This window comes from Helicoverpa zea, chromosome 20 (assembly GCF_022581195.2).
Source record: "Helicoverpa zea isolate HzStark_Cry1AcR chromosome 20, ilHelZeax1.1, whole genome shotgun sequence".
In the NCBI taxonomy this organism is placed as follows: Eukaryota; Metazoa; Arthropoda; class Insecta; order Lepidoptera; family Noctuidae; genus Helicoverpa; species Helicoverpa zea.
The window spans coordinates 5,179,189-5,204,695 of NC_061471.1; the positions used below are offsets into that span (position 1 = coordinate 5,179,189).

Consider the following 25,507-nt stretch of genomic DNA (forward strand, 5'->3'; position numbering starts at 1 on the left):
AGCACTATAACATATTCCACTAAAATTAAGATATATCCGACTGCACTGTGCAACATAAGACCTTATTTTCATAAACTCTTATCTTTTCTGAATTTTACATAAGCATAAGCTTACTCAAATATAATATTAAATATATTTTTTATATTCATGTATTATCAGTTTTTCACACTTCATTTAAACATAACATAATTTTGGGACAACTCCATTTTTTTTTTGTTTTTTTTTTTTTATTATTATCGAGAATATTTATAAGAATCGTAGCTTCAACACAGTCGAGAATGAAATACAAAGCAATACATATATACATCGGCGTAAAGTATTTACAATGCTCTATAAGAGCAGTCTTACAACATGAGGTTAACTTCGTGCAAAATCATACATTGATAGTTCTATCAATAAATTTAACTAAAGAAGAATCTAGTTGTAGGCTCCATTGACGACTAATGCAGGCGAAATAAAGCGATGCGATTTTTTTTATTTAAGCTGTTATTATGTACCTTATTACTTCGTGATAGAGTTCATTATACTTAGATACTCTAATAAATGTCACAACGCTTGCATTCGACTAATGGGCCAATGAGAATAGAGCCTGAGGTGTCCTCACAAATCTCATGCCTTAATTCTAGAATTTTCGAACTTTTCGTTAATACATTTAAGCCATCCATTTGATTGGTTTATTCAAAACCTTTGTCTTTTTCTAGAATTCTCGAAGTTATTCCACAAATAAACATTGGGCACTCACGCGCATACTTTTGCGGTACAATATGGCAAAACTTGCAGTAGACATCAGTTAACAAGCACCTTAAGAGTTAACTCTGAATAATATACACAATATGTTTTCACTAAGATTCTTCTATGAAAAACTTTAACAATCTACTTAGATAATATATTTTTGAAACAATAGGTAGAGGTGTAGCTTTAGGGTCGTAGCATACATATCAACTAGGAAATGGACCTCAACTCGGGACTTTCAGTATCATTTGTATTTCAACTTCTGAACGTAATCGATGATTTACAAGTTGATATATGTGCTACGGCCTTTATAAGTAAGCCTGTTTCACAACCGTACTTTTGTCTTACTAATACACTTTGTACCGAGTTAGTCACTGTGAACGTTGCTAACTGTTTTTTAAATGTAATTTAGGAACAATATTAAGATAATTTATTTATATAGAGTTTTATGCTGGTCTATTCACTGATATTACTAAAATATCTACTTTTGTCAACCTACTGCATATCTAGCGATCTATAAATCAGTGCTTTATTTGGCTAATACCTGGATTAATGTCTAGCTCTGTTTTAAATACAAAGGTCAAGGCATACGATTTTAAGTGATTTATTTGAGTCCAATTATTATTACTTAGTAACTGTCAAGGATTGTTTAGCATCACAACCTAGATTATTTCAATGTTACAGTTTCTGCGTAATGCTTTTATATTGCTAAAGAGCGAATAAGACCCCTGGCTATATTAACCAGCTTTCTAAAAAAGAGGAGGCTTTCAATTCGATTGGTTTATATAAAAACAGTTTGTGCAACTGGTGGGTATTTGATAACAGCTGAATATTTTATAAATCCTATAATTTATCTGCAGAAGCATCTTTGTTATGTTTTTAACCAGCTAGAAGGCCAATATTCAATCTCCAATATTTCATCATATCATCTGCCTAGCAGTTTCCCAACTATTTTGGGCCCGGCTTCCAGTCTAACCAGATACAACTTGGGTACCAGAGTTTTAGGAAGCCCCTAGAACTACAATAACAAATTTGGTCACTAAAAATCTTTGCGCTATCTCCAATATTAACTCTGTAGGTCAATAAAGGAGGATGCCCAAAACTGTATGGATCAAGAACCCGATTTTTGTTTGGTAAGGTAGAGCAGACTTGCTGTGTCTAAATCCAATATTCGTTTTCAAAAAAACATTATAAGTTGAGTATCACACTAATGTTATAAAGGCAAAAGTCTGTTTTGTAACTCGTATACGCGCGACACTGACTCTGAATTTTTTGGACATCCTCCTTTGCACAGTAGGTACATAATATTGCGCAATTTAATCGATCGTCTAGGTCACTGAAGAAATCCTAGACTCTAGGGAACGCCTTTCATATATTTACTAAGTCAATAAACGGTAACAAAATACTGGAGTAAGTCTGCCCACGTCAACTTTGTAGGACAGTTAATCGGGCAAATTTTTTGTAGGACGTCCTTAGTAAGATTTTCTGATAGACTTCATGTGGGACGCGTGCGTTGCACTATTGCTGTCAAGATGTTCTGTTTTTGTGTCCTACAAAAAATCGGTGACCGATTACCTGCCCTACATAAAATCGGACGTCGGCGGGTAGCCTAATATGTAGGGTTGTGAAACAGGGTATGGTCTAGTTGTGCACCCAGCCGGCGGCATGCAGGTAGTGTCGGACGGCGACGTCGACGTCGGCGTCGGCGCCGCGTCGCAGCAGCACTCCCTTCATCGTCACGTACTGGGCCGGCGCTAAACTCAACGCCGTACATAGCTGAAATAAATAAATAAGAAATGAAATAATAAATGAAAGGGCCTTATCTAAAGTCCAATTACAAAAATAACGGTTCACAAATCGGAAAACATCGTTGTTGTTGGAAGGTTCTTCTTCTAACTTATAGTCGTGTTGCTGGGGATTTTGTTGCGCCACTGTTTTGTTTTCCAGCGAAAGCACATATGAAGGGATGAAAGATCGGCATTTTGGTGGCTGTCTTTGTATATTGTTTTCGATTAAAAAGTGCTGATTTTCAGTGTATGTACTTTGGTTAAATTATTTTGATTTTTCACACCAAAAGTATAGAACAGATTTAAATAAAATTTGGTACTTACTCAGATAATTTAGAGCCTGATAAATACATAGGCTACTTTTTTTACCGAGTGTGGGAAGTAGTGCACCAGTAGTCCACGGGATGCGGGTGGACTGTTACTGCATGAGCTCTTGTTGTTGTAACAGTAGATATATAACGCGTACCTGTATCTCGTTAGTGGTCAGCAGCTGCCTCGAGCATGCGGCGCTGCTGTTGCTGCATGAGCTCTTTTTGGAGCATCCACATGCGGTACTTCCGTCCCGTGTGCACCTTGGGCTGGTGGAACTTGAGCCGCTTTCGCCGTCTCTGTGCCGACAAATATTAATATTATTAAAATATTACAAACCATAAAATACAAAACATTAAATATGTGATAACATAAGTGATAGCGGTTTCAAAGATAGTCATATAAAGGCACCTATTAAGATGGATTTTTCAGTAGCTTTGTGGGTTTTGGAAGCATTCACAAAGCGGCACGTAATCTAGAAGTTGGTACGCCCATGCATCGGAGAGCACGTAAATAAATGTCGATCTTAATAAATCTGATCTGTCTGCGGTGGTGTCGGATTGCCGTCCCATCGCGCCATGAGAGTGAAGGAATAGGGAGTGCACCTGTTATCTGCATAAATGCTCGTGCACTATATGATGTCCTGCGCAGCTGGCTGATCTCCTTGTATGAGAAAAGCCGCCGTGGCCGAAATCGGCCGTGGACGCCATTATATTTACATATTGTTTATTTCGATTTAATATGTATATAGAAACTTAAAGTGAGGAAACCAGCCAACATACATATTTAGACTAAAATTACTAGAAAATAATAATAATAATGAGACAAACAAACCTTTTTCTTGGCAGCTGCGTGCTGTTCGGCGTTAGATCTTTTGTCTGGCTGGCTTCCAGGCACCCACTGCTGCCCTGGCGAATACAACAGTTATACGGGATCAAACCCAAAACCACACGGTACAGTCATTAACCAGGAATTAAAAAGCGGAATTAGAAAATTCTTTGTTTTATTTTTATAGATTTGATAAATCCTTTTAAGGGATGATTTATATTAGGCCGGGCCGTGTCTGGGGCGTGCCGTGTATGTGCCTCGTACGGGGCACGGATGTGAAACGTTACAGACATTTTGTATGAAGCAGTTTATATTACACAGTGCATGATCCGTGGCTCGTCCGGGCCACAAACGACGCTCGTCTTTAGAATTTCGTGAAAGCCCGGACACGGCACGGCACGGCCTAATATAAATCAATCCTAAGACATCTTCTAATCAAACTGAACTTGAACGAGCATACATTCTTTTCGATAAAGGATTATGATTTTCCACACTCAAAATCCGATAGTTTGAAAAATCTTTCTAAAAAAGGAAATGTTCCTATTCAGAAAGAATAATCCAGTAGCGAATCTGTCGTAATGGGCACTGTTGGCATGCCCATAGTCCTACGTTGCTTGAGATGTCACATTTATGTCTTCTTTTTATAAAGTCCCTTTTGCAGTCCCCTTAGAACTCTCCCCTATGTCCTTTTTCTGTAATACTCCTATAAACTTACTTCCCCCTGTAATACCACAATGACTGTTCTATATATACGTCCCCATGTGTCCTCATGACTGTTCCGTATATACGACCCCAATGCCCATTTTCACCAACCAATACCTAAATTTAGGGATCCCCTTAGAGCATTTAGGGAACACTTAATACGAATTTCGTTGTCACTAAAATTTAAGTGTCCCTTGTAACCTTTATTATTGGGGGAGCCCTTATTCTAAGTGACACTTATTTAGGGAAACGTTAAGAGATTGTTGGTGAAAACGGGTACAAGTATGTGAGCACGGTGTGCTAAAGCTGATGTTACCAGCAGGCGTGCGGCGGGGCGGGCGTCGTGCGGCGGCGCGTGGCGGCGGTGCGCGGCGTGCTGGTCGTGGTGCGCGCACTCCTCGGGGCGGGTCACGCCGGCCAGGCGGTAGCGGTGCAGCTCCGCCAGCCGCACGCGCAGCTCGCGCTCGCGCCACAGCCCGCCCACCACGCCCGCCTGCTCCAGGCGCCCGTAGAACTGCGCCGTCCAGCGCACGCGCTCCGTGAACTCTCTAACACAACAAATAAGTAGTTTATGTTAGTAATTGTAGTTATTGGTTATATCTTCTTTCTTTTTACACTGTCTATCTGTACCTATCTCTTTTATTCTAACTCTCCCATAACAGGCCCGCTGGAAGAAATTTCATTAGAGATAAGCTGTGCCCTTGTACAATTTTTTCTATTATTTATTATTGTTTGTGTTTTTAGGTGTACAAAATCTGTTTAATAAATAAATAATAACATTATTATTTGGCCACATAACTGTCATTTGATAACTGTATTTTTTTATTCCTTAATCAGTATGTAGTCATAAGCCAGTAAGTCTGACACCAGTCTAACCAAGGGGTATCGAATTGCCCGGGTAACTGGGTTAAGGAGGTCAGATAGGCAGTCGCTTCTTGTAAAACACTGGTACTCAGCTGAATCCGGCCGACCCCAACATGATTGGGAAAAAGGCTCGGAGGATGAATTTTTTATTCCTTAGCATGATCGCTAGTCGGCTAGATCTAGACACACGGCAGTGTGTCCGCCAAGTTCGAGCAAAAAAAGCGACACACCGGCCGTGGGTTATATTACACGAACCATTTCGGGCCAAATTCGACCCCCCTGTAACTCAAAATCTATTTTATTTATGCATATCAAATTTCTAGTATCTGTTGAGACCCCCTCACTTATCTAAAATACAAAATTTCATTAATATACCTATTGTAGGTCTTGAGATATTGACGTCAGAAAATAGCTATTTTTACTATACACTCACTGACTGACTGATTCACTGACTCACTCATCAAAAACCTAGACCACTTCCAATGGTCGTATTGACTTGAAAGGACAATGCTATTCTTTGTATGGAAGTTGGGCTCAAGAGTTGCCCACAGTAACTGCATAGTGTATTTTGTTCCATAGGCTTATAATAGGTCCCAGACCGAAATATTTCGAAATCTATCCCAGGAGTCCTGAGAAAAACTGGTTTGACTCTTATTCAATATTACGAAAAATATGCTTACGAACTCTTAACTTTTCCACTTTTATTACCTTAATTGAAATGCATTATAATATTAATCGACAAATATTCGAAAATACGAGATATTGAACGAGATTTTTTTTACCGACTTCAAAAAATGGAGGAGTTTTTCAGTTCGTTTGTATTCTTTTTACGTAAGTACGTGCATAACACCGTCGTTTACCAACCGATTTAAACAATCATTTTATTGTTTGAAAGGATTTACTTTCCAAATGGTTCCTTTGTTATTCGGTTCAGGGTCTGGTGATAGAAACCTTAAAACAATAGGGAACTCTCGGAAAAATTGTTAGCGCATATCGAATAAAAACTTGTCATTCGGGTATATGTCTCCGACACCAAAAAACAGTGGAGGTTAAGACCAGACCTGACGATGGAGACGTCAGCGAGACGAGGGAACTCCTCAACGGCATCTATTTACTACCTCGTGTTCGAGCTTATTTTATTCGTCTTGATAAGATTTTTCCATTGCCATTACGGATATAAGTTGTATGGCGCTACACGAACTTAGGACTGATTGTGGTAGATAGAGACTGAAAAGCAAGAGAAACAACAGTTACCTTTAAACGTCTATTTCTGTTTTTTTTTTTTGTGAAACCACTAACTATCTGAATGTTATTTCAAGAAAAGAGGTTGTTAGGTTTGTGGCTACTTAAAATGGCTTGCTAACAATGGCTGGCTAACATTAGAACCGGTTTTTCTCGGGACCTCTGGGACCGATTACAAAAATATTTGGATTCCGTCTTAAGAGTGAAGTAAAGAACCTATTTTAACCATTCCCACTACTGGGCAAATGGCTTGGGCTTTATAAAGTGACTGTTCAAGTTTAACATTAGAACCGGTTTTTCTCGGGACCTCTGGGACCGATTTTCAAAATATTTGGATTTCGTGATAACAGTGAAGTAAAGAACCTATTCTAGCCATTCCCACTACTGGGCAAATGGCTTGGGCTTTATAAAGTGACTGTTCAAGTTTAACATTTGAACCGGTTTTTCTCGGGACCTCTAGGACCGATTTCCAAAATATTTGGATTTCGTGTCAACAGTGCAGTAAAGAACCTATTTCGACCACTTTCACTGCTGGGCAAATGGCTCATCTATGGAGAACATTTGAATCGGTTTTTCTCGGGACCTCTGGGACCGATTTCCAAAATATTTGGATTTCGTATTAACAGTGAAGTAAAGAACCTATTCTAACCATTCCCACTAATGGGCAAATGGCTTGGGCTTTAGAAAGTGACTGTTCAAGTTTAACATTAGAACCGGTTTTTCTCGGGACCTCTGGGACCGATTTCCAAAATATTTGGACTTCGTGCAAACAGTGAAGTAAAAAACCTATTCTAACCATTCCCACTTCTGGGCAAATGGCTTGGGCTTCATAAAGTGACTATCTATGGAGAACATTTGAACCGGTTTTTTTCGGGACCTCTGGGACCGATTTCAAAAATATTTGGATTTCGTGTTCAGGGTGCACTATGGAACCAGCTGGAACTACTTCCACTGCTGGGCAAACTTAGAGCCCAGACCCTGGCATTGTCCTTTGGCATGGAGGTAGGTCTTTATGTCAAGGTAAAGGGAAAAATCTGAAAATGGCCAAGTGTGAGTCGGTTTCAAAATAATGAAGGTGTTTTATACCCGGTGTAAATTTATACCCCTAAGGAACTAAAACTACTAAATTTATCTATATTTATATAATATATCTTCGAATGGTACAAAGGTTTGTATTTAGTCAAAGTAAAGTAAAAATCTGAAAACATCCAAGTGTGAATCACTTTCGAAAATAACGAATGTGTAACTTTGATCCACGAACATAATATATGATAACATGTCATGTCAGTCAGTTGGTAAATCTAGTCCATTTATTTAATCTAGTTCATTTCTTTGTAAGAAACATAGTGCATATAAAAAAATCTAAAAGATAGTATAAATGAGACATTTCTTTAACTAACTTCATCATAAGAAAAAATAAAAATAAACAACCTTACAAAAATAAATGAAATCCCACCCAAAACAAAAATGTGAAAGACTGCCAAGTTCGATAATATGGGAATGCTTCGCCTATAAAAGAAGTGAGATCTGAATAAGTACCAAGTTCCATACACATACCTCAGTTAAAAATAGTTGCTTTTTAATGATGTTACTTGGCAAGTTTTAATAGAAAATTAAATACTTGATTCATTGCGTTTAGTAGGTTTATAACGGTGTATGAAAACTTGCCAAGTAACATCATTAAAAAGCAACTATTTTTAACTGAGGTATGTGTATGGAACTTGGTACTTATTCAGATCTCACTTCTTTTATAGGCGAAGCATTCCCATATTATCGAACTTGGCAGTCTTTCACATTTTTGTTTTGGGTGGGATTGTACTTACGTCAATCGTTACAGCGCCATTTGTCATGGAATGGTACTACAATGATTGAGTATTGTAAGAAGAGTCTTTTTTTATTTTTTATTGTTGATTTTGGTTTGCTAGTTTGTTTTGATTGTTTTTAAGCATTACTAACACTAGTGTATAAAAATATTGTTACTAACAAAATGGACACCATGGTCTGAAATAAAGTAATTTATTTATTGTTTATTTTATCTAAATGTTTCAGCCTTTTTATCAACCCAATGCTGGGCACAGGCCTCCTCATACACGAAGAAGGATTGAGCATTAATCACCACGCTTGCTCAATGCAGGTTGGTGATTTCAGACTTTATAGTCCAGGTTTCCTCAAGATGTTTTCCTTCACCATTTTATCAGCCATTGGTGTCCAAGATATACTTAGAAAGTACATACAAACTTAGAAAAGTTACATTGGTAGGTACTTGCCTGACCTTTTTTTTTAACGACGTCAAAAATCATCAATTGACCCCTCCCGCTGTGGGTTAGCAGCGGTGAGGAAGTGTCAGACTCTTACTGACTAAAAACCGTCGTGTTCCGTCATAGGCCTTTTATGTACCAGAGCCGCGGTATCTCTTTCGAACAACCCGCAGGTACTTGCCTGACCTGGAATCGAACCCACACCCTCATACTCGAGAGGGTGGTTCTTTACCCATTAGGCCACCACGACTTCAAATGATTCAACTGATGCTAGCCTGTTCCCTAATAGCTACCTAGTTTTAAATTAGCATAAGTAATGATTTTTATGAATAAAAAAATCAATATTTAGCCTACTTTTTACGTGTTTAATATGTCAGTTCTTAGCAATTTTACCCATCTATTAATTATTGCTAAATAACACGTGGCAAAATCAGTACTATTACCTATCTTTCAAATATTTTTGACGCAGGTTTTTGTTATATGCTTTTGACTATAAAAGTCATCGAAACTTAGCGGTCAAATAACCTTTTTTTTCAAATTCAGCTGATGACTAAACCTAGGCTCTTAGCAACACTTCAATATAGGTACTGTCCTGTTACTTTAATTGCAATCTTGTTTTGTACAAAACGATTACATACAAACACATCCTTGCAAAGACGATATTCTTACATCCTACTTATATTATAAATGTCAAAGTTTGTGAGAATGTATGGATGTATGTTTGTTATTCAATCACGCAAAAACGGCTGAACCGATTTGATTGAAATTTGGTATGTAGATAGGCGATACCCTGGATTAACACATAGGCTACTTTTTATCAACACACCACGCGGGCGAAGCCGCTGGCGAAAGCTAGTACATAATATAATGTATGAAAACAAGTTGCTACAATTTATTTTATTTGTACATACACTATAACATCTGTGCTAAGTATGACCTAAATTTATTGCAATTATTGCATTTTCATACAAAACGTCGTTCTATAAGCAAACTGCTTCATAAGCTTTCTAGATCTCTCTAGAGATTTTGTTGTTTGGTGATTAACTGTGGAATACAATATCTGATCCATCCGTTGTTTTTCGACTGGAGATTGAATTTTGAACATTAGCTTCATATAAATGATCTCAAATTCATGGTGGCCTAGTGGGTAAATTTTATTTATTTTATTTATTTATTTGAATCAGGCATCTAAGGCCCATAGAAAAATACAATACACGAATATTATAACATTAAAACATACACTAATACATATTTTATTTATGTAACTTAAAAAACTAATGCACACGAAGTGGCGGCGTCGTGTCGGAAGGACCAGCCTCTCAAGTAAGGGGGCGCGGGTTCGATCCCAGGTCAGGCAAGTACCAATGCAACTTTTCGAAGTTTGTATGTACTTTCTAAGTATATCTTAGACACCACTGACTGTGTTTCGGATGGCACGTTAAACTGTAGGTCCCGGCTGTCATTGAACATCCATGGCAGTCGTTACGGGTAGTCAGAAGCCAGTAAGTCTGACACCAGTCTAACCAAGGGGTATCGGGTTGCCCGGGTAACTGGGTTGAGGAGGTCAGATAGGCAGTCGCTTCTTGTAAAGCACTGGTACTCAGCTGAATCCGGTTAGACTGGAAGCCGACCCCAACATGGTTGGGAAAAAGGTTCGGAGGATGAAATGATCTCAAATTTCAACACCTAATTGAAAAACAACTAATGCATTGGTTATTGTAATCTGCAGTGAACCAGCATTTGATTCTACAAGAAGATTGTTTCACTCACTTTTTCTCTTTGGCAAGTTTCCCAAGCGTCTTCTGCTTATTCCTCTGGTTGTTGAAGAACACAGAGACCAGCTGGTAGTCCCTCACTAAGCGCTTTCTTCTTGTTCTCTCTCTTAGACGACGTGTGTATATGTCCACTTGCGACAGCTTCAGGGCTGAGAAAAAGTTATTTCATTCATAAAGTTTAAAGTAAAACATTGTGGTGCAGTCGGGTACAAAATACAAATATATTTTTGGAATTTGAATTAATTTCTTGTTACTGTAAAAAGGTGGTCGTCCGTGCGCTACCAAGTACAGACCCGTTGTCAGTTTCTCCGTACAATTTTAATTCGCTAAAGTTGTTTAAAGTAACTTATTTGTTGTAAATTATTTACATTTACGAAGAACAATATGTGAGTGACATTCTGTGAAAAAGTTAAAGCGATACATGTAGTGGAACTATCTCAAAACATCATTTTATTTAAATAACGAACTTGTTTTGAACTAAAAAAGTGAGCGTCGAAGTGAACTTTGGACTGTGTCATAACGGTACCAACCAACTCCGCAACCACATCGGCAAGTCGACCCAACAAATTGCTAGGACAGAAACAGAAATTTCGCCACTGTCAATAACGCATGCTTGGCGCAGTGGCTACGACGCCTGCCTCGGATACTGCGGACTGAGTTCAATTCCGGCCAGACACCAGAGATTTTTTGTCTATCCAAAACACTTTATTTTTGATTTCTTTGTCAAATATTGGAAACCCCGATTTCTAAACAAAAACATTCCGCAATAAAATTTGTTACCTTATTTTATTCGAATAATTTTTGCTGATACTCTGTTTGGTCACGACTGTTTACAATGCCGTTAAAAAGAACTCCTCCTACCTCGCCAGCGGTTTCGGAGTCTACAAACAAACATAGTAATCAAACGCAGCCATGCCTCAGCTTCTCAAGTAAATCAAATGACTCAACAATGGCGAACGTTAACACACATAAGAGGAAAAAGGGGAATGATGGCGAAATTGAATTTGAAGAAAGGCACCCTGTTCATCACCTGTTACAGCGCTCGGAAATCATAGAGATCATTAGAACCGAAATAAGTTCCGCAATCAAGAATGCCCTATCTAATGAATTCGCTTTCATGAAAGAGGAAATCCTTAGTTTCGAACAATCTATTAAGTTTATGAACGCCGAATTTGAAGACATGACGGCTAAATTTAAAGAGTGCAACGAGGAAGTAAAATCTCTGCGAAGTGAAAACAGCTGCCTACTAAAAAGGATAACAGACATGGAAGCTAGAATTGGACAATTGGAACAAGATGCCAGACAAAACAATATAGAAATCCATTGTTTACCTGAACATAAACGAGAAAACTTGGTAAATACTGTAATGCAACTTAGCAACGTTGTGTCCTATCCTCTTACTGAAAATGAAATACTATCATGCTCTAGAGTACAAAAGCTAAACGCATCCACTAGCCAACCAAGAGCAGTTATTTGCAAACTACCAAGCAAAATTAAGCGCGACAATCTGCTTGGGGCAATCTCATTATATAACAGATCAAACCCCAATAACAAATTGAACACGAAGCTCCTGGGCTACGGAGACAAATTATCCCCCGTATATGTAAGTGAACACCTCACCAAGGCTAATAAGTCATTGCATGCAGCCACCAGGATAGCAGCCAAGGAGAAAAAGTATAAATTCGTGTGGGTCAGAAACGGAAGAGTTTTCGTCAGGAAGGAGGAAGGTTCTACAGTACGTACTATAACCAGTTTAGAATGTCTGAAAAAACTAGACTAGTCATTTTGTTTCAATTATATTCTGCCACTGCCTGTGTAGTACTAGTAATTATATAAATTCAGTGAATTAATATTCTATTACCAAAATTCAAGAAGTATCCGTGGAAAGTTAGATACAATCTATTTGAATGTGCTAACAATGAATGTTCATATAATTGTTCTTACTGAAACATGGCTGAATGAAAGTGTGTTAGACTCAGAAATCTTAGATAACCGTTACCAAATTTTTAGGAGAGATAGGCAGTCGGGAACTTTTTCTGGGGGTAGGGAAGGAGGTGGCGTGCTAATAGCAGTTATTAAATCTATAAATGCGTATAGAAATAAATCTTTTGAGTCTTGTTGCGAGGACCTATGGGTAACATTAGACTTACCAACTAACTCTACTCTTAAAACATCTAAAAGAATCCACTTATGTGCGACTTACTTGGCTCCACCAGTAAATATTAATTTAATAACCTACTTCACGAATAAAGTTAGTAGTGCTATTAACGATGATTCTGTCATTATTATAGGTGACTTCAACTTGGGTAACATTAAATGGACCAAATCTTCTGCTCATCAACATGCGGAACCTAATGTTGACACAAATAATATCGGTAAAGTTTTTTTAGAATTCTTATCTTCTAATGACCTATACCAGTATAACGCTATAGAAAACAAACAGAATAGAATTTTAGACCTAGTCATATCCAATTTGATTTATCCGATTAAGGTCACGCGGTCCTGTGACGTCATATCTAAAGTAGATGATTTTCACCCGCCATTGCAGATTGCCATTCATCTCAACCTTCCCAAACCGCTTACGAATAAAAAGACTATGATTTACAAATTCAAAAACGCGGACTATCACAAAATCAGAAAACGTCTAGAAGAAATAAATTGGAATATTGTTTTAAAATCAGATACTATTGATACGGCTGTTGATAATTTTTATTTAGTATTACGAGAGATTATTGCTGAATCCGTTCCTCGACGGAGTGCAATTAAAAATTTGTATCCAATTTGGTACAACAGTAACCTAATTAAAATGTTGAAAGAAAAAGAAAAATGTCGACAAAGGATGAAAAAATACAAAAACAAACGAGATGAATATGAATACTTACTTCTTAAGGATCGATCATCCCGTAAAATAAAAGAATTATATCAAAAGTATTTACAAAATGTTCAAAATAATATAATTAAGAATCCCAAATATTTCTGGTCTTATATAAAAAACAAACGCGACGCTAAGAGCATTATTCCGAGACACATGAGGCTCAATAATAGTACTGCAACCGATGGCTTGAGCATTGCTGATTTATTCGCGGAGAACTTTGCTTCAGTTTATAGCCCTATCTCTAATATTGTACCGAACCCTACATACATCCATAACACCTGCAATAGCAACAACTTACATCATGTAACGCTATCTAAAACAAGCATACAGAGAAAACTTAAAAACTTGGATATAGCTAAGGGCTCGGGCTCTGATGGGATACCTCCGTTATTTATCAGGGAGTGTGCTGAACTTTTGTCAGAACCATTGTGTATGATTTTCAATCGGTCGTTGTCTGAAGGGATTTTTCCAAGGATCTGGAAGGAAGCCATCGTGATTCCAATTCTAAAATCAGGTGATAAAACTGATATTTGCAACTACAGGCCTATCAGTATATTGCCTACGTTAGCAAAGGTTTTTGAATCTCTTTTGTGTCCTATTTTGAACTGGCATATTAAAAGCTCAATAACGGAGCATCAGCATGGTTTCTTTAGAAACAGATCTACAGCGACAAACTTGGTTACCTTTGTCGAGAGAACTTTAGCCTATATGAGCAATGGTAAAGAAGTCGACGCTGTCTATAGTGATTTCAGCAAAGCTTTTGACAAGGTTGACCACGGTGTGTTGCTGCAAAAGCTCGAAACCACTTTCGGTGTTCACGGCCCACTTCTAAAATGGTTTGAGTCATACCTGGTTGGCCGAACCGCAAGAGTTGTAGTTAATGGACACTCATCCCGCAGCTTTGCACCTACATCTGGAGTACCACAGGGGTCTCATCTGGGCCCAGTACTATTCAACATGTTCATAGACGACATTAAACACTCTATACGTAACTCTCATTTTGAAATGTACGCCGACGATTTAAAGCTGTATAGGGTTGTTATGACCAAACATGATGAGTCACTCTTACAAGAGGATATTGATAGGCTCTGTGTGTGGTGTGAGAAGAACAGTATGATGATGAATGTTGCCAAGTGTTATCACGTAAAATTTTCACGTAAAAAACACAAATTTGATTCATCATACAAAATGAATAATCAAGTTTTAAGTAAAGTATCTGAAGTCAAAGATCTGGGTATAACCATTGATTCTGAAATGAAATTCAACACTCACACAGATCTTACGATTAACAAGAGCAACAGAATGCTAGCTTTTCTTAACCGTAGTACAAAACAATTTAGAAATTTGGCAGCACTCAAAACTTTGTTTTTCGCATTAGTTCGTAGTCATATAGAATATTGCTCCATCGTATGGTACCCAGTACATAAAATACACATTGAACGCATCGAAAGAATCCAAATAAAATTTATAAAAAGACTCTCTTATATAGCAGGTATAAAGAAAGCAATCAAAGACTACGAAGACAGACTAAAGCATTTCAAAATGAACTCTTTACACTGGCGTAGAAAGTTTGCGGGTCTTATGTTCTTGTTTAAAATATTAAATCAAAGAGTGGACTGCCCATCACTTCTGGCATCCATTAACATTAACATACCCCGAACGTCGGCTAGGCTGCATAACTATAAGCCCTTCGCTCCTAGTGGCCGTAAAACAAAGTATGGTAGTAACGCTCCTCTTACCTATATTCTCAGACATTGTAACGAAATTTTTCATGACTGTAACTTCGACATATTTTCAAACAGCCTCAATAGCTTTAAGAAATCTGTACTTACCCACATGTAGTTTTAATTTTAAGTTTATTTAATTTTAAGTTTATTTAATTTTAAGTCAATTATTTTTATTTTTTCATTCAATTTTATTCTGATAACATATAGATACATGAAATCAATATTATTTAATTTAATTTAATCAATTTAATTTAATGCATGATGTTATAATTCTAATTTACCAATTCATTATAATTTAAGCAACTAAGCATATTATTATTATTGTATTGTGAGAATCTTTTGTAATGTTGTGCTTACCTTTAATTTAGATACATGCAATGCTATCTTATATGTGAATGATGGATTACCATGAATGTCTGTGTGTGTATTTAGTTGGTTTGCCTTAAATAAATAAATAAATAAATAAAAAAAAGCCTCCATGTTTTAGTCCACATAATAGACAAACAGTAATTGCACCTTCAATTATTATTCAACCAGTATTAAAACTGATTCTCCTCCTCTCAGGCAGAAAAAGATTGAGCGTTAATCACCATGCTTTGCTCAGCCACAATTCATAAAAAAAAGGAAATGTATGACTGCTTACCAACATCCAACTCATCGTCTTCAGGATTCAGGGATAGTGTTGATATTAACTGTTCCGCTTCATGGTCATGCTCCTGAAATAACATCAAATCATACATGAATGTTGTTATTTGCAAATAAATTGGCATTACTAGCATCCATTGGGAAAAATTATATGCAACTCAGAAAAATACAGGATTAGAGAAAAAAAAATTGTTAAGCAGGGACTTAAATATCAAAAGTGAAAAGAAAGCATTATCAAAAGTAACCCCCAAGCATTTTCCCAACTATGTTGGGGTAGCTGTCCAGTCAAACTGGATGCAGCTGAGTACCAGTGTTTTACAAAGAGCAACTGCCTATCTGACCTCTTCAACCCAGTTACCTGAGCAACTCCATATATACCCCCTGGTAAGATTGGATGTCACACTTACTGGCTTCTGACTACCCGTAATGACTGCCAAAGATGTTCAATGACATACGCAGCAGCAGTACTAGAATTCTTTATCAGTAATCCTACAAAAATATGGAATGCACTGGTTTATAATAATGTCTTTACCCTTTCAAAGTCATCCCTGTTTGGCATGTATCCAAGCTGTGCAGCTTCATCGGAGGTAACTGCGAGATGCGGTAGCCGGGAAACCGCACTGGGTCCCAATGGACCCTCATCTTTATCTGCAGAGTTCAATGATGGTCTGCTTGTGCTCTCTAAGTTGCCCCATGTTGCTCTGCCAATGCTGCCTTCCAAGTACCTTGTGATATACTCATCTTTGGCCTCTGTAAATAAAGCATGGTTGAATTCAATGGAATTTAATAATACATCAGTCCTCAACTTACATTCTGCTAAACATATTTCGGTCACGGCGGCTGTTCTCACTTAAGGAGATCAGCCAGCTGCGCAGGGCATATTATAGTGCACAAGCATTTGCGCAGACACAGGTAAACATAAATAAATTGTGGAATATACTTCATATTGAGGGCTGGATTTAAAGTGACTCAGATGATTTGAAATCTAGCTAAGCAAACTATTGCTTGATAATTGACAACTTTTCATACCTTCTGGGGTCCGTGTTTCTATGTGTTTAGCTATATCTTCCCAATTTCCAAACCCAAACTGTTCTATGGCATCAAGTAATCTAACTTCTTCATTTGCTGACCAACTACTTCGTCCTAAAAATATCCCAAACGCTCCAGAGTCCTACAATATGAAATTGTTTACAATATTTTTTGTTATAGTAAAACATACAACACATTTTAGGTTTACGAAGTAGATCGAAGTACATACCATATACTGATAAGAGTGGTCATTTTTATGCGATCCAATTTCTGCGCCAAGGGAAAAACACTGAAATAATAAATTAATTAGAAATCGTTCAAAACCTACATCGTGACAATTCGAATTTTTGCGCCAAAACTATAAACAAAAATGGCAGTGAAGCTACCTTACCTGCAAACAAATATCAAAGTCGATACATTCCGCACATTTGACGCGTACGCCACTAATTTCTTCTTGACAATAAGTACAATTATATTTTGCATATAAATCTGAAAATGACATGATTAAATATACAATAAAACAAAGAACTAAAGCTGAACGTTGGCAGGGCTAGTTTACTACTCACCAGCCATTTTTTTTTGTCAAGCTGTCGGCTGTCGGTCGGTGAAGCAGTGCGATCCAAATTCAATGGAACAGATTAAAAATATTGTGCATGGGTTGCCAGTTCCATCTACCACGTATATTCTCGATAAACGCACTGACTGTGTATTTCTATAATAATTATAGATTAATTATTAATCTATCTATTGTTTTGCGATTGGAAATTAAATTTGACATAAGTTTCAAATACATTATGTTAAATTTAAATATTTAATCGAAAACAACTGATAATCGGTTATTGAAATTTCAAATAGTTGCCATAAGAGAAAAGTGCTGCATCGCGCAAGCAATGTTTTCAGAAGCGGTGGCATAGGTAAAGGTGGTTTGAACCTATAATGAAAAATGGGACTAGGACTATCTATGCGAGCATCTGAAACAAAAACAGACTCGTGCTATGACATGTCCAATGTCCCACGTGCATTGCATGTGTGGGAGCGAGATTATATGAAACTATGTCCTGATGTATTTCTTCTTTAATCGCCTTCATTATCAACACATCGCAGACACTATCATCCTTCTCTACCTCCCTAACAGCGGAATTGAATTTGCGATGAGGGTGTATGAAATGAGTTGAGTATGTAAGCGATTTTTCTGCCCGTTAATTAACCGTATCTATAAATATCTTAGCCCGGTCAAAATAGACATAAAAGTAGTGGTCAAATAACAAAAATTCCCACAGAGCTGATTTTTGGTGGAGAGCTAGATTTGATCATTATAAATAAAATACTAAAAGTCCCCATCGATCCCATGTGTGCGTCAAAAGTTATTCGAGGTCAAATGTCAAAATTTTTGGTTTTTTGTGTTTTTTTCGAAAACGGTAAGTTTTATCAAAAAAGTACATCAGACTAAAATTGTAGATTATACAATTTTATACAAAAATGGCATTAGCAGTTTTGTCCTAAATGTTACCATTCCTGAGATATCGCGCTTCAAAGTATATTCCATACATGACATGCACACATTTCCACGCCACCTGTGAGGTAGTATACTCGGCGCGTTTTTTTTATCGTGGTTTCCCCTGTAGACCTACTCCACTAACTGTCATGACAATTTTAGGATAGTTTAAGGGAATAATTGCCGTCAATTTCTAATATGATGTCATTATTGATATTAACTATTGGGTTAACTATTATTGTGATTGTTTTAGATTTATCAGATTCATACAAAAACTCGTGGTGGCCTAGTGGGTAAAGAACCAACCTCTCAAGTATGAGTGGGTTCGATTCCAGGTCAGACAAGTACCAATGAAACTTTTCTAAGTTTGTATGTACTTCCTAAGCATATCTTGGACACCAATGACTGTGTTTCTGATGGCACGTTAAACTGTAGGTTCTGGCTGTCATTGAACATTCTTGGCAGTCGTTATGGGTAGTCAGAAGCCAGTAAGTCTGACACCAGTCTAACCAAGGGGTATTGGGTTGCCCGGGTAACTGGGTTAAGGGGGTCAGATAGGGCAGTCGCTCCTTGTAAAGGACTACTTAGCTACATCCGGTTAAACTGGAAGCCGACCTCAAAATAGTTGGGAAAAGGGCTTGGAGGATGATTTGATACTACAATCATTTTTGCAATTGCAAAAAATAATGTCAGGAGTTTTCCTGGAGCAGGTGGGAGTAAAGTTTTAATAGGGTCCAGATATTATGTATCAATTTCCAACCCCAGTCTTCTGGATAAAAATGGAAATGTCGAAGGAAAATTAGCATGCGATAATTTTCTACACTTTAAAAGCGGATTGTGCGCGACTTCAGCGGTTGAAAAAATTTTGTTCTGTGTTTAGTAATGCAGAACCATGCCTTAGGACTGCAGTACGCTGATATTTAGGATTTAAAAGTGGGCAATCTAGCCTTAGCGACAAGCCACGTGAAGGTAATTCAAAACCCCATATGACCCAAGATAATATCGAGGCTATGCGGCAGTTAATTGTCGCAGACCAACATGTAACATACCGTGACATGGATCCGTGGGCATTACGATTGTTTTACATTCCCCAAAATTAAGTAAAGTCTTCGTGGTAAACGTTTCAGCACTCCTGAAAAAGCTGTTGACTCATACAAATCGGCCAATTTGACTACCCCCACTTCAGAATGGAATAAATATTTCAAGAACTGGGTTTAATGCATGCAAAAGTGCATTAAATATTGCGGAGAATTCTCTGAAAAACAATAAATGGTATTAACCTATTAGATTGTCTATACTTATTTCAAACGACAAAACTTAAAGGCAGCCGTCGTACATACGTGGCTTGTATGTGCATATCATGTGTAGTGTGACTTTTTGAATCGCGATATCTCAGGAATGGTAAGATTTATGAGAAAACTGTTAATGCCATTCTTGTAGAAAATTTAAAGATCTACAACTTTGGTCTGGTGTCTTTTTTTGATAAAACTTACCGTTTTCGAAAAAAACACAAAAAACCAAAAAATTTGACATTTGACCTCGAATAACTTTTGACGCACACATGGGATCGATGGGGACTTTTAGTATTTTATTTATAATGATCAAATCTAGCTCTCCACCAAAAACCAGCTTTGTGGGAATTTTTGTTATTTCAAATGTCTATTTTGACCGGGCTATCTGTGTTATTTTCTTTTTACAATTCTTATTACTTGAATTACTGTTTCAGTGCCAAGTAATAGGTCGTGGAAGTTGTTGCTACTACCTACTTATTATTTTTCAATCTAAACGATCTCAAGTTTGTGGATTGATGAATGATTTTCGCTAAATGCTCCACCTGCACGCAAAGATTCCATAATAAATATGATCTAAATCGGTTTAGCAGAGTTTTGAGTGTAAGAAATTCAGAACGGAAAGCTTGAAAAATATATTTTATGTAATTTCACTACAATACAGCAATGTCACCCTTACTTTTGTGTGATTTGATTTGATCCCTTAGGTAAAGGGCTTATTACATTGACTAAATTCAGTAACCTAATGAGGTTTGTCTAATTAGGTTTCCAAATGATTTGATGAAACCTACCTTCCTAAATGCGATCTGAATTTAGTGACTGAAACATTTAGACGACTGAATTTAGTTAAGTGTAATAAGCTCTTTAGGCACCGATTTAAGGTGTGATTATTTATGTGACAAAGTTTGAGGCTCGAGGACATTACTGCATTTTAATTATTTTTTTACTAGTTTAGGAAGTTACCTTAACCCACCATACAAAATTTATCTCGAGGGGGAAATGAATAACAAAGGCGCCTTTATAGTTTTTTAGGTGTTTCAGTGTAATTTTAATCAAAATAATCAAATATTTATCAGCGACATCTTGCGTATAACGACACTATTAAAACAAAAGTGACATTGCACATTGTTTTACATGTGTACAAACTTGCATTGGACATAGTTTTTAGCGATTCAGTGTAATTTTTAAACATGTATCAGCGACATCTAGCGTATTACATCAGTATAACGGCGCAGAAGTAATTTATTGGGTCCCTTTTGTAGTGTGAAGTGAGGCGCGGAGGCGGGCTAAAGCGGTGATTGGCCAGCAGTGCATTGCGTAATAGCCGTCACTCGGGATTGGTTCTTTGCTAATAAATCACTTCTGCGCAGGTGAAGGTCAGCGCTCAAGATTCGTGCCGATAATTCTACCTCGATACACACCGTCACACCGCGCCCGTCGTTCATAGCACAAAGTACATTGTCCGCAATCCGTCTACAAGTCAACGGTCAAACAAAACGTTATTGCGGATTAACTGTATGAGCGTATAGTAAAATGGTGTATAGGAAATAACCAATAACACATAACAATGAGAACATATTTTTATTATTTCCGAACATCCCCTAAAAATATGACTTGACTTAAAGGTCTTAGTTACCAGGTCATAAAATTCCCAAAAAAAAAAGAACATCCCTAGGATCTGCCACAGGCACATGCACACATGCACACATGCACATCACAGCCCATTGACATATAAATAAAGGGACAGGAAATGTCACGAAAAAAACGTGCACACCTACTGTCAGTCTGCAGTCGTAACTAAAATGGCTGCCATTACTAGGGTTGTACCGCTACCGGATTCAACAAATATCGATATTGTATTCTAGTTAGAAGTACGTACGAGTCTTACTGGGTGCATAAAAATAACCGAGTATAAATAATTTCTTCGTCATAGAACTAACTATCACATTAATTTCACTGATACTAATAACCTCAACAACATCAACCAAATGGGAGGAGTTATTTCAGTAGGGTGATACCTTTGAAAAAAAAAAACACAGGCAAAGTAATTATTAATTATTTATTATTTCAAATAGCGTGGTGGCCTAGTGGGCAAAGAACCAACCTCTCGAGTATGAGGGCGCGGGTTCGATTCCAGGTCAGGCAAGTACCAATGCAACTTTTCTAAGTTTGTATGTACTTTCTAAGTATATCTTAGACACCAATGACTGTGTTTCGGATGGCACGTTAAACTGTAGGTCCCGGCTGTCATTGAACATCCTTGGCAGTCGTTACGGGTAGTCAGAAGCCAGTAAGTCTGACACCAGTCTAACCAAGGGGTATTGGGTTGCCCGGGTAACTGGGTTGAGGAGGTCAGGCAGGGCAGTCGCTCCTTGTAAAGCACTGGTACTCAGCTACATCCGGTTAGACTGGAAGCCGACCCCAACATAGTTTGGGAAAAAGGCTCGGAGGATGGAGGATGGATATTATTTCAAATAGCCCTATGAAAGTTCTTTCACGTCAGACTAGTTGCAGGGTGCCAAAGATTCGGTCTTATGAAGAAGAATCCGCAAGAAACGCCATAAGTAGATACTCTCTTAAAAAAAATACAATAATTTACAATCGTTTTCAAGCTATTCATGAGAAAGTTATATAATGCAAATGGAGCTAATTATGTATTAATCGATTGTACAAAACAATTTTGTGCCGGCGGCCATATTGGATTTACAATGTTATTGATATTACTATATTGTATTGTCATGGGAATTAAAGGTGTATACAAAATTTCAGATTAATCGGTTGACAGGAAGAGGGTGAATTTTGAATTACTAAATTTGACCCAAGAATAAATAATAAACCAAACGGGGTGAGCAAAGTTATTCATTTCTAAACAATATAAGCTTATTAAAAAACTGTCTATGAGACAGTTTTTCAATTCTTCTACAACCGTAGTATCTGAATCTTATATCTAAAAATGTTTTAATTATTGACTTGATCAAAAGGAACTTGTGGTTAGTACTGTGATTGGGATCACAGTCAAAAAAAGTATTAATTTCATAAAATTCACACATAAATTTAAAAATGTATAGATAATAGACTTCAGGTTTAATTTTACAATCTAAATGAGTTTTCACGAGTTTCTCTGTTTTTTTAATTATATCTATGACGCTACAAGAGGCATATTTCAGCCCTCCTCTTGTTTTTACATAAATGAGGCTATTGATGTCTTCCTCCCCAATTAATAATGAAACACAAACGTCACATTTAATGCTACGCATTAACTTTTTAACGACGTATCCAGATATATATTCGATGACTTTATCAGAGTACGTCTCAGCTGTGGTATTTAAAATGTATTGCATATACGTATCGTACAAATCGCTATGATCCTCTGGGATATCTATGAAATTCTTTCTATCACTCAATTCATTTATAGCTAAAACCGGATTTTTACTAGAGCAATTTAGTACAGTAATTTGCTCTAGTGGAGCACAATTCCCAATGCCATCATCGCGAATCTCAGCTCTCACTAATAACTTTTTGTAAGCTGCGCGAAATTGAACAGCATTGGGATTATTGTTGAAACCCCCTCTAGCTCTCACAGCCGAGAAAAAAAGCTCTAAATGATCTTGGCTGACTTTATAGAGGGGGATGTATTTGAGCAATTTTGTGTCTTCGACCAGGTAACGATAAAGCGACAAAGCGCTTTCCATATTAACAATTAAACCAATGAAGCCGGTTTTTCTTCGGGAATTTATTACAAGTTCACCTGATGGCAATTTTAAACTTTTCAGGTAATTTGTCGCACATTCAAATAGAGCAGATATTAAACCAATATTGGCAGGACACATAGCTTTTTTGAATCCTGGGGGACGGATGGAGTGGCTGTTTAATACGTCGAATACGTTGTTCATTAAATTTATAAAAGTCACCGTGCCATCACAATTTTTAAATTGTTTTAATTTTAGTTCACAACGGCAGTAATCAAGTGCATCTGCTACTGAGCTACTAAAAAGCTGTGTCGCCAGTTTTACCTAAAATAAAATAAAATAATTTATAGAAAAATAAAAATATTCACATCACAATAACAAGTAAGGATACAGTAAGTATGTAATATTAGGAGAACAGGGCGTATGTCAAGGTGTTTCTAAGTTATTGTCATTTAAAAAATCATTAATGGTGTAGTAACAATTTTTGACCAAGAGGGCTCTAAGTGCTCGTTTAAATGTGGTCAAGTCGTATTCTTTTATTTTTTGTGGTAATTTAAAATACAAACTAGATAATATATACTTTAAGAATTGTTACAAATGTTTTAATTTACAAATAACTTTTTACAATGTCTTGATAATAAATATATATACATCATACAACTAACTTATTACGTAATATATACACTTACTATAAATATAAATGTATAATTTAAGAATCATTTGTTCTATATATTTCTAATTTAATTACTAATGTTGCTATCCCTTACAAGGACCATTGTAAATACCTCTTTATGACGGACAGTCTGCTTCTTCCTTCTTCTTTCGTCTGAAACAAACTCCTTATGCTTTGGTTTTATATTTTCATAGGATAATGGGAACACATCAGTTGATGTGGCAGTATCATTATGCTTTCTGATGTTAGTAATATCATGTAAAACCAACGACTCTTGGGGGCCTTCTTTGGGTGTCTGAAAAAAAGAATATTCCTTTAATAACGATTGAACGGAGAGATATACTGTACTAATAATATAATTACATAGGATTTGTCTAACAAAAAAAAAAAAAAAAACTATCTTAAGACTTACCAAAAATAATGTGGGAACAGAGTTGTCACGTAATCTTAAGATATCCAGTGTTCTATTAAAACAACTATCTTCAAAGTGAAGCGAACAGACATACCAATATTTATGTCTGGGATTAATATTTTCCTCACCAATAGCTTCTAACCATTTTGTCCTTAAATCATTTCGTATAGGAAACCTGCAAAAAAAGTTTTTTAATTAAAGAACATCAAAACTTGAACTTATCTATAGATAGGTACTTTGATTATTTGTTTGGATTGAATAGGCTCCGAAACAAGTTGACCGATTTGAAAGCTACACTTTACCCGGTATAGGCTATTACTGTTCGCGTACGGGAATTGGATCCGTCGGGACGCGAGTAATACCGCGATGAAAAGATAAATAAAAAAGTAAGTAAGTAAATAACAAAATAGAGATGTTCTATTCAACATAATACACAACTCTGAGGGCTCAGTGTCTTAGGAACAGTAACTTCTGTTGTTAAAATTAGTAAAAGCTGAATTATAAAAGTGGATATTATATCGATACAGTTATGACAACTGTACAGCACTATGCCATATGACATGTTATTGTAAACAACATTTATTTCTAAATATAGCTTTTTATACAGAAATAAACTTAAATATAAGTACTTTCACCATCAATTCATGTTTCCGTAACATATTTTTTATCCAATGTGAATTAGTTTATGTAGAATCTAGCAAAAACTGGTTACTAACCTGTGTAAAGAAAATCCTGCTTGATTTTTGTGCTTACTTGCACGACACTTCACGATACAACACGTAGGCATACTCGTTGATAAATTCAGTCTTGAAATAGTAAAGTCTTAATAGTAAACACGTAAAATACACACATAAAATAACAAAAATAAGTCACGAAGAGCACCTATTTGACAGCACAACTACCATGACATATATGGCCAGATATGGCACGCAGAAGGATTTCAAAAGTAAATGTCACCATTTTACGCAATCACAAAAATATTGTTGTCCCTGTTTTCAAATACACTTATCTGCTTAGAAAGAGTGAGACAGAACTATGTTGCATAGTTTGTTTCATATTTATATAACTATAGATACGTCAATATCAAAACGGCGTCTCCTTATAATTCTAAGCTCGATGTCACAGCCAGAGAAACAAAAAAGTCAAAAAAGCATTGTGTCAAACTACAAAAATGTC

At 36.8% G+C, this 25,507-nt stretch overlaps 1 protein-coding gene across 3 annotated transcripts; it reads right to left on the reverse strand.

The window, feature by feature from the left end:
• Nucleotides 1-144: 144 nt before the first annotated feature.
• Nucleotides 145-17,382, reverse strand: LOC124640102 (transcriptional adapter 2B). Of its 3 annotated transcripts, XM_047177742.1 has the most exons (11): nt 17,340-17,382; nt 17,165-17,262; nt 17,003-17,062; nt 16,774-16,915; nt 16,277-16,494; nt 15,743-15,815; nt 10,493-10,646; nt 4,675-4,906; nt 3,663-3,736; nt 2,986-3,127; nt 145-2,508 (listed from the first exon to the last, which is right to left on the reverse strand). In XM_047177742.1, the coding sequence occupies exons 1-11, from the start codon at nt 17,344-17,346 to the stop codon at nt 2,374-2,376; spliced, it is 1,335 nt and encodes a 444-aa protein (XP_047033698.1). In that variant the 5' UTR covers nt 17,347-17,382; the 3' UTR covers nt 145-2,373. The 3 variants fall into 3 exon arrangements, with proteins under 3 accessions (XP_047033698.1, XP_047033697.1, XP_047033699.1); XM_047177741.1 differs by lacking the exon at nt 17,340-17,382 and having other exon boundaries at nt 17,165-17,332; XM_047177743.1 differs by lacking the exon at nt 17,340-17,382 and having other exon boundaries at nt 2,373-2,508; nt 3,663-3,731; nt 17,165-17,332.
• Between the last annotated feature and the right edge of the window lie 8,125 nt (nt 17,383-25,507).

Coding starts and splice junctions, on each gene's coding strand:
- LOC124640102 (XM_047177741.1), bottom strand. CDS start 17,275: ATGTCATTTTCAGATTTATATGCAAAATATAATTGTACTTATTGTCAA. Junction 16,495..16,773: donor AGAAACACGGACCCCAGAAG/GTATGAAAAGTT, acceptor CTTTATTTACAG/AGGCCAAAGATGAGTATATC. Junction 4,907..10,492: donor AAACTTGCCAAAGAGAAAAA/GTGAGTGAAACA, acceptor TTGTTGTGTTAG/AGAGTTCACGGAGCGCGTGC.